At 39.7% G+C, this 8820-nt stretch overlaps 1 protein-coding gene across 6 annotated transcripts; it reads right to left on the bottom strand.

The window, feature by feature from the left end:
• Positions 1–1669: 1669 nt before the first annotated feature.
• Positions 1670–6134, bottom strand: tardbpa (TAR DNA binding protein a). 6 transcript variants are annotated; one of them, XR_003864039.2, is made up of 7 exons: positions 5372–6134; positions 4888–5051; positions 4637–4792; positions 4363–4533; positions 4132–4243; positions 3212–3358; positions 1670–2492 (listed from the first exon to the last, which is right to left on the bottom strand). XR_003864039.2 is itself a non-coding variant. In XM_029664547.2 (6 exons), the coding sequence occupies exons 1-6, from the start codon at positions 5610–5612 to the stop codon at positions 3264–3266; spliced, it is 939 nt and encodes a 312-aa protein (XP_029520407.1). In that variant the 5' UTR covers positions 5613–6134; the 3' UTR covers positions 2556–3263. The 6 variants fall into 6 exon arrangements, 5 of the variants coding, with proteins under 5 accessions (XP_029520407.1, XP_029520408.1, XP_029520409.1 ...); XM_029664547.2 differs by lacking the exon at positions 1670–2492 and having other exon boundaries at positions 2556–3358; XM_029664548.2 differs by lacking the exon at positions 1670–2492 and having other exon boundaries at positions 2556–3358; positions 4159–4243; positions 5372–6133.
• Positions 6135–8820: the final 2686 nt, after the last annotated feature.

Genomic DNA, 8820 nt, shown 5'->3' with positions numbered 1-8820 from the left:
CTAAACAACTTCTACCCCCAAGTCACAACACTCCTGAACATCTAATCAAATGGCCACCCAGACTATTTGCATTGCCCCCCCCCCCTGTTGTTACTCTCTGTTATTATCTATGCAGTCACTTTAATAACTCTACCAACATGTACATCCCTCAATTACCTCGACTAACTGGTGCCCCCGCACATTGACTCTGTACCGGTACCCCCTGTATATAGCCTCACTATTGTTATTTTACTGCTGCTCTTTAATTATGTGTTACTTTTATTTATTTGTAGGTATTTTTCTTAACTGCATTGTTAGTTAAGGGCTTGTAAGCATTTCACTGTAAGGTCAAATACCTGTTGTATTCGGTGCATGTGACAAATAAAATTTGATTTGGTAAATAGCTCAGGATGAGGCTGGAGGCTCTATTCAATCTGTAGCGCTAAAGATCCGATTTATAGCACTACTGACAAATAAAGGCATTGTTTCCGCAGTTGTAGAGACTGCATTACCGGCTTGATTGGAAATTACCTTTACATTTTGGCACGGATCTTCTGCAATATGGATTGAATCCAACCCTATGTCAAAGGTCAAATAAGGGATGCTTATTTTTGTCCTGTTTCACACATGTACAAGTGTGTGGTATGAAATGGAAATGTGTTTTTTGCATATCCCACTCCCCCGAGACGACCTCAGAGTGGGGTCACGGCCAGGGATCAGCCATTATTGATGGCGACCCTGGAGCAATTAGGGGTAAGTGCCTTGCTCGAGAGCAGATCAACAGATTTTTCACCTAGTCGGCTCGGGAATTCAAACTTTAGGTTACTGGCCCAACTTTCTAACCCTGTTCCTGGAGTGCTACCCTCATGTAAGTTTTTGTCACAAACCCAGTTGTAAATAATTCAATTGTTTATCAATCAGCTAATTATTAGAATCAGGTGCGCTAGATTAGGGTCAGAGTGAAAACCTACAGCAGGGTTTTCCAAACTCCCACCAATCATCAAGCTCTGATTATTTGGAACAGCTGTGTAGTGCTAGGGCAACAACCAAAACATACACCCAGGGAGGGCCCCAGGACCAAGTTTGGGAAACCCCGACCTACAGGACAGTAGCTCTCAAGGAACCAGGTTGGACATTTGAACTAAGCTCACGAGGCATTTATAAATTGTATACTTCACAAATCAATGGGTATAGATCATGAATTTAATAGTCAAAATGTAGCAAGTGCAGATTGACCCTTTAAATCAACACTGCCTTTAGCTGACATTTTGCTGTCAATTAGTTTACATTATTTGAATGATTTATGCAATTTCAAAAGTTCTTAAATCTATTAAATGAATGACTCAGATGCCACATGAAAAGTTGTGGGCCAGACTTTTGTTACAATTTGCTACCACCTGGAGGTTGAAATGTTATTAGCCATATCAAAGACAGTCAATTGGGTATGAGCCATTTAATAAGCAAATTGCACCCATTCTAAATGAGATTGGAGCATGACAGCCAGGCAATAGTCTAAATTCAACAAATTACAGAGTTGATCTATAAAAGATATTGCTCCAATGTTGCCTTAGGGCTGCCACACTGACTCAAATTTAAGATAGTGAACTTTGCAACAATTTCTGACTCTGCACCAAATATGGCGCTGGCTGCTAAAAGACATAACCTTGTCTAAACAGAGAAATACAACAAATTATTACAAATTTAAAACTTTATTTTACACTTCAGTGAACTAAAAATAAGAGTTCCATATCTGTACACAAGTGACAATTCGTGAGGGGTATACTACAAAGTAGGTTCAATTAGTTAGCCAGCTAACTTTGATAAAGAATCAGAAGCTAAACATATGTGTTTTTGGTTGTTGAGTCAATTAGAACATGCCCAAAAATGTGGGAAATATATAGTCAAGTTAGCTGGCTAACTCATTGAACCTGCTGCTGGCGAGTTCAAGAATTTTCCAAATATCTAAAACCCTGTAAAAAACTGAGTGGAGTCACTCCCCTTTACAGCCTTAAAATAATTTGAAGGTCCCATAAATCCAACAAAAAAAATTGTACATTTCGAACCACATGAAAAAGAGATCAACGGAATACTTTAACTTAAATCTTTACAATAACCGATGGCTGTATTGGGACAAAGCATAAATGAATGGCAAAAGGAATCTTTCAAAAGTAAGACTTAAGAGTCGGGTCATTCGTAAAAAATAAGACTCAACAAAAACATGGTCACTAAATAGCAGGTAATTTGTTACATAAATTAAATGTTGGCGTTGCTTTTAAAATGTACTTGTTTGAAGGTATAAAACTAAATACCTCTGCCCAATTTGAGAATGGTCTGTTATAAATTTCAGTGGGGTGATCCAGGGGTCTTGTTAGTGAGGTGAAGAAGTCCCTTTCCAGGCATAAGGCATTCTTGCAGCCCCCAACCAACAGTGCAAACTCCAGTCTTCAGCTTCCCGAAAATTGACTTCACTCTGGGGTTCAGATGTAAACCTGGGCCAGCCGTGTCCAAGGTCCCTATACATGCGAATTAAAGTGTTGGCAGTACAATTAATGTTAAGTAAAAATAAAAAGTCACTGTAAGGTAGGCAAAATACCTAGTCAAATTTTATTTGAGAATTCCCTTTGATTCACAAAACATATAAAATGCATTCAAAAACACTTCAACAAACTTTCAATAGGGACTCGTCAAACGCTCGCCACTGCACCCTCTTAAGACACACGAGTTCACTTGCACATCACGCCTCCAAGCTCCCCCAGTGCTCTCAACACAGAATCACCAACAGGTCACATTTTCACACAAAGGGGTAGGTAGGAACAAGAAGAAAATAAAGCACACAGCATTCACATCAAATCAGACAGCAAGAAAGGATACAAATATCCATAGCACTAAACATTCCACTGTATTTAAGATTAAGTTTGATAGAAATATTAGAGAAAGGAGACTTTGGGGATCTCAATATGCGATAAATGTCCTTTTGATGGTCATATGGAACACACTCGTACTTGCTTCTTCCTTTCACACTCGCACAAAGCCACAGGTTATTCTTAACTCTCGCAGACATCTGGCCCTTTAGCATCGCACAACCAGTCCTCTTCACACTTGCTTTCTTTACCGTTCGCTCACTCAGTCTCACTCTTTGGCCACCACCAATCGCATTGTTCTCAAAAGCGATACAAAAAGCAGACAAGATTTGTATATCCATGAAGAGGGGAGAAAAAAAGGCAACACCCACCGTCTAACACAGTATATGCAGAGTGAAGCTGTGTCTTTTGATGGCAAAGCATTTACACATGGGAAGAGGGGTACCGATACTGAGTTCGGTCGAACATTGCTGCCAACGAGGGGCTTCTTCCCGGGAAATTCGAAAACAGTTGGTTAACTGTTGAAGAGATTTTCATGAAGGTGTTTCCATAAAATGGTAAACAAAGATACAATCAACTGCATACAGAGATTAAACATCAAATCCAATTCCATATACACATGGTTGGGGGGAGGGGGGGCTGTCGTGATACTCAAATATCTACTTAGCATGCAGTCATCTGATGTCTTTTACAAAATAACTTTTTCTCAAGAAAAATAAAAAAAAACTACATGTGTAGTAGTTTACCACTAACTATACACTTCAACCACTCACACTCATTTCCTACAGAATTAGTCACGCACACAATTAATGTCTTCTTAACAAAACAACAAAAAAGGCAATAGTTTTAAATAGCAGAGACATGTGATATGACTAACTCTTTCTTGCCCCTCAAAATACTTACCAGATTAATCTAGAAATAAGACTTTCAATCAAAGCTCTCTACATTCCCCAACCTGATGACTTTGACTCCATAGTGCCAAAGCCAGAGCTGAACCCACTGCCGGAGGCAGAGTTAGTGCCTGCAGCCCACCCAAGACTAGCTGCGCTGGGGCTGCTGTAACTGGTGCTGCTAGAACTATAGACTTGGCTTTGATCTCCGGTGGCACTTGTCTGCCCGGCGATGGCAGTGCCTGCCACATTGGTCTGACCCTGCTGGTTAGCCAGCATACTTTGCAGAGCGGCAGCCATCATGGCTGGGTTAAGGCTAAAGCCCCCAAAATTCACCCCGCTACCGCCACTGGTCGGTATCCCTCCACGACCACCGCCATAGCCCTGACCCCCGAACCCACCAGCCCCACGATCCATCATTTGCCTACTATTATTGTGCTTAGGCTCGGCGTTGGAGATGTGCACGCTGACACCCTTGATGATCAGGTCTTCTCCGCACAATGCTGAGGCAACCTAGAGAGACGGGGACGGGTGGAGGAGATGATTCAACACTCAAACCAACCAGAGTGTAATCTGCGTACCACGTCAAGTCTTGACCCAACAGGTTGAGGAATGGCCATATGAAAACATACCTGGTCATCTGAGAAAGTGACAAAGGCAAACGCCCGGAAGGGTTTAGGAATGAAGACGTCGGTGACCTCGCCATACTGCATGAAGAACTGCCGGAGCTCATCAGTGGTAATGTCCTCTGTGCAGCGGCCAACAAAGATTTTACAGTTGCGCATGGGCTCATCAGGCCCTGCCTAACATGAAAATAAAAGAGAAAGCACTTGAGTATTTTATCTGCACAGGGAATAGAACAAAATGGAGACTTAAGGAAAATATTAAAATGAGAGTACTCCTTACATATTGATTAAATACCTTAGAGTTTGGTAGTTTGCAGTCACACCATCTTCCATCGATCATGTGTCGCTGAGAAATCACTTTGGATTGAGTCTCATACTCAGTGAACCGAACAAAGCCAAACCCTTTTGAGTTCCCAGTCTTGACATCTCTTTTGACCTGCAGAGAGTTAAGAGTGAAAATTATGATTATTGACATGTATGGTTACCTTTATGACACAACCATTAAAGCAAATCTTGATAAGGTTGTGTTACCTGCACCATGATGACTTCTCCAAAAGTGGCAAAGTAGTCTTTCAAATCTTGCTCAGATGTTTTCCATGGCAACCCAAGGATAATGAGGTCTGATGTTCTATCAATACCTCTCTTCATTTTTACAGCAGAGACGGCATCCATTTCATCCATCTTCCTTTTGTTATCTGACACAGGAATACAAAATGTAAGATACAGCGATAAGACAAAATCAAAAGGCAGTCAAGAAGAATAATTGGTCATTAGCCTAAACACGAGCAAAATAGCTAGCTTGGCAATATAAATGTTAAGTAGTACTGAAATAGTCTAGTTAACTAAGGCAAATAAACTTTTCGTACACCAACTTTAGTTAATGGGTAACTCCCTAAATGAGGCTGCATAGCTACTGTTACAAGTAAGGTTACTAGCTAGTTACGCATGACTGTGCACACTGTACAGTCAGTCAAACGTAGCTAGCTAGTACTGGTAGTTAGTTAGTATACCTTACCTTTTGGGTAGTTGACGACGTACACCAGACTACCCCAGTCATTCTCAGGTGCATGCAAGATGCCCTCAACTAGACGGACGCCTCGCATGCACTGAGACGCAGGGCTCCTGTAACGTAGGCCGCACGCTCCGGGAAACTGGGCTGCTACTGTTGACAGCAAAACAGTGCCATCATCCTCAGATGGGATCTCCATTGGCTCTTCGTTTTCATCCTCTCCCACGCGAATGTACAACTCTGCCATGGTCTCTAAATTAGATTAGCAAGTAACGTAAACTAGCTAGCTAATGGCTAATTCACGTTCACAAAGCTGATGGCGCACGCGGGGTTGTCAATTGTTAGCTAACAAGCCAGTTGGCCTAGCTAGATTAGACGCGCTTTGGAATATTGCTATCTTAATAAAATGACAAAGACACAAGTTATAATTTATACGTTCACGGGCCATGCGTCTATTTTGAAGAAAAAAACTAGATTTGGCGTCTGAGAGCTGAAAGGGCCCTCTTTTAACGGGCTAAAAAACAACGCACACTTGCAAAATGACGGGCTAGCAGCAGGATCTTGCCCGCATACGATACAAAAATATTGGACTCAACTTCTTTACTAGTTCAAAGAACGAGGTCGACCCGGTTCTTGAATTAAATTATAAAACCAGCATAACTACACCTCAAATTTGTGAGACGAAAATATTATATGAAAGTCGTCAGCTAATCTCCTTTACCTTCAAACTTCTAAAATGTCCGCTTTGCTGGTACACAAATTATGACGTCAGTTTCGTACAGTAACAAAGGAACCTTCAAAATAAAAGCCCACATTTCAACCAGTTTTGCCCACCGGGTAGATTATTAGGTCATTAGTTAGTTAAACTAGGATAGTCACCTTCAATTCTTAGGGCCCGGAAGGAGAGACAGAGTCTCAAGCCCTCTTTTCTCATTCTGTGGACCCACACCTCCATGTACTCTGAGAAACATTCCACATCTCCCTCTGAAAATACATTTCATTTCAGTGGGTTGGTTCTAGTGTTGCAGGCTACCTGTAATTTACCAAAGTTACCAGAATCTTTGGTAATTTAGGTAATTTATACTTGAACCAATTTGTAAGTCGCTCTGGATAAGAGCGTCTGCTAAATGACTTAAATGTAAATGTAATAACTTTTTAAAAAACGTATAGTATAGTATACATTTTTTGTATGGCTTGTGACAGCAGCCACACTTTAGATGTTGTAAGAATTATTTCTGATTTATAGTTATTATTTATAGTTATTATTATTCCTCTTCACCGTTTAAACTAGAAACGCCGTTCAAACTTTAAAAAGTGTAGACTGGTCTGGAATAGTATGCTTGCATAAAACTTTGTATACTTTAAACTATTACATGTTTTGTCTCATGGGATTTCCTCAGTATTCTAAAGGTCACATTGTGACATCATAACACCCAACATTCTATTCTATTCACTGTAAAAAAAAAAGGTACCTTTGACACAAATCAGCTACTTTGAATACTTTCCCAACAATTTAGAAAACAAATTAGGGCATATGAAATCTGCCTCTACTTCTCTGCTATTCAATTCTGAAACAACAACAAAAAACGACAGCTGTTTTAGTTCCGCATCAACTACTTTTCGTCTACACTTTTACAAAACAACTGAAATGTTGACCACTTACCCAGCACTTTAGACAAAAACTTAAATGGTATGACATCTTGGTCTACTTCTCTGCTATTTAAATCTGGAATCAGAACAGAACCATCTACTACCGATCAAGAGATTGTTTTAAAACAGATCAGCTGTTTTAGTAACCACATCACCTAATTTACCACTGCCATGAATTAACTACCATAGAACTTTTCAGAACTTACAAATGATAACAATGGGGGATCACATAAGAGTTATTATGCCACACAGTACTGTTTGTTTACATATAGTTAGTTATCTTTTACCTTAAGTACTGGTCTGTAGTCTGCCTTGCACAGTAGTAAACCCCCATCCAGCTGGCGGCGCTGATGTGCAATTCTTTGCTCGCCACCCCAAGCAATTTAAAACAATGTGTTGATTAGAACACCAAAGTACGGTTGAAAAATACTTTGTTTTGATTTCAAACATTCTTTTTGTGGAGTAAAGAAAGATATAATGACTTACACAACACATTCACAAACACATTCATATCTTATTAGACCGAGAGTGTATACAAGTGTAGTAGTCTTATTTGTGATGAAATATGTGATCCAACTGCCCCACACTCCAAAGTAATAAGGTTGATATAGTAGTCTATCAAAGTAATCAGATCAGCTATTTTAACATATTTAACTTTGACAAAATTTCACTGCTTACTTAAGTAAAACATTTTAAACTTCTTACACTACCACAAAAATACTTTGTGATGTCGCAAAAATATTTGTAATGGAAAATTACCATCTAGTTTATATCTGTGTCCAAGAGTTTTAAGTGGCTAGATCATATGGTTCAAGAGAAAATAGCCTAAGCATCTAATCAACAATGGCATTGTTAGGTGTGCTTTCTGAAAGCAAAGCACAACTTTAAAAACTGTTCATACTTCTTCTTATTCCGCTGGAACCTCTAGTTTCAAAACTGTTAAAGCTACCAACACTAAAACCAGGAGCAGGCTGGCACTGGTCAGTGTACTTAGAGAATGTTGGTACTACTACTACTAATAATAATACTTTTCACACTACAACTATATTTGCATAAATCTCAATGCATTACAATGGCAATAGACTTGAATGGGAAAATGCTGCTCCCTCTGGCTCCCCCACAATTCGTATCTGATTGTAATCAATGGCCATTTTTATGGTGCTTATAAGCAAATGCAAGAAGGAATTTGTGATTTTTAAAATATATATATACAGTACCAGTTAAAAGTTTGGACACACCTACTAATTCAAGGGGTTTTATTTAATTGGACTATTTTCTACACTGTAGAATAATAGTGAAGACATCAAAACTATGTAATAACACATATGGAATCATGTAGTAATGAAAAACTGTTAAACAAATCTAACTATATTTTATATTTGAGATTCTTCAAAGTAGCCGCGCTTTGCCTTGATGACAGCTTTGAACACTCTTGGCGCTCTCTCAACCAGCTTCATGAGGAAGGCTTTTCCAACAATATTGAAGGAGTTCCCACATATGCTGAGCACTTGTTGGCTGCTTTTCATTCACTCTGCAGTCCAACTCATCACAAACCATCTCAATTGGGTTGAGGTCGGGTGATTGTGGCCAGGTCATCTGATGCAGCTCTCCATCACTCTACTTCTTGGTCAAATAGCCCTTACACAGCCTGGATGTGTGTTTTGTCTGTCTGTGTCACGATCATCGTAAGAAGCAGACCAAAGCGCAGCTTGGTGTGAATGCATCATTTTAATGGATGACGAAAACACAACGTAAACTGACCAAAACTATAAATGAACAACGACCGTGACGCTATATGCAAAATG

Source organism: Oncorhynchus nerka, linkage group LG7, assembly GCF_034236695.1.
Source record: "Oncorhynchus nerka isolate Pitt River linkage group LG7, Oner_Uvic_2.0, whole genome shotgun sequence".
NCBI lineage: Eukaryota > Metazoa > Chordata > Actinopteri > Salmoniformes > Salmonidae > Oncorhynchus > Oncorhynchus nerka.
The sequence above is the reverse complement of the archived record's forward strand: the minus strand, read 5'-3'. Positions and strand labels throughout refer to the sequence as shown.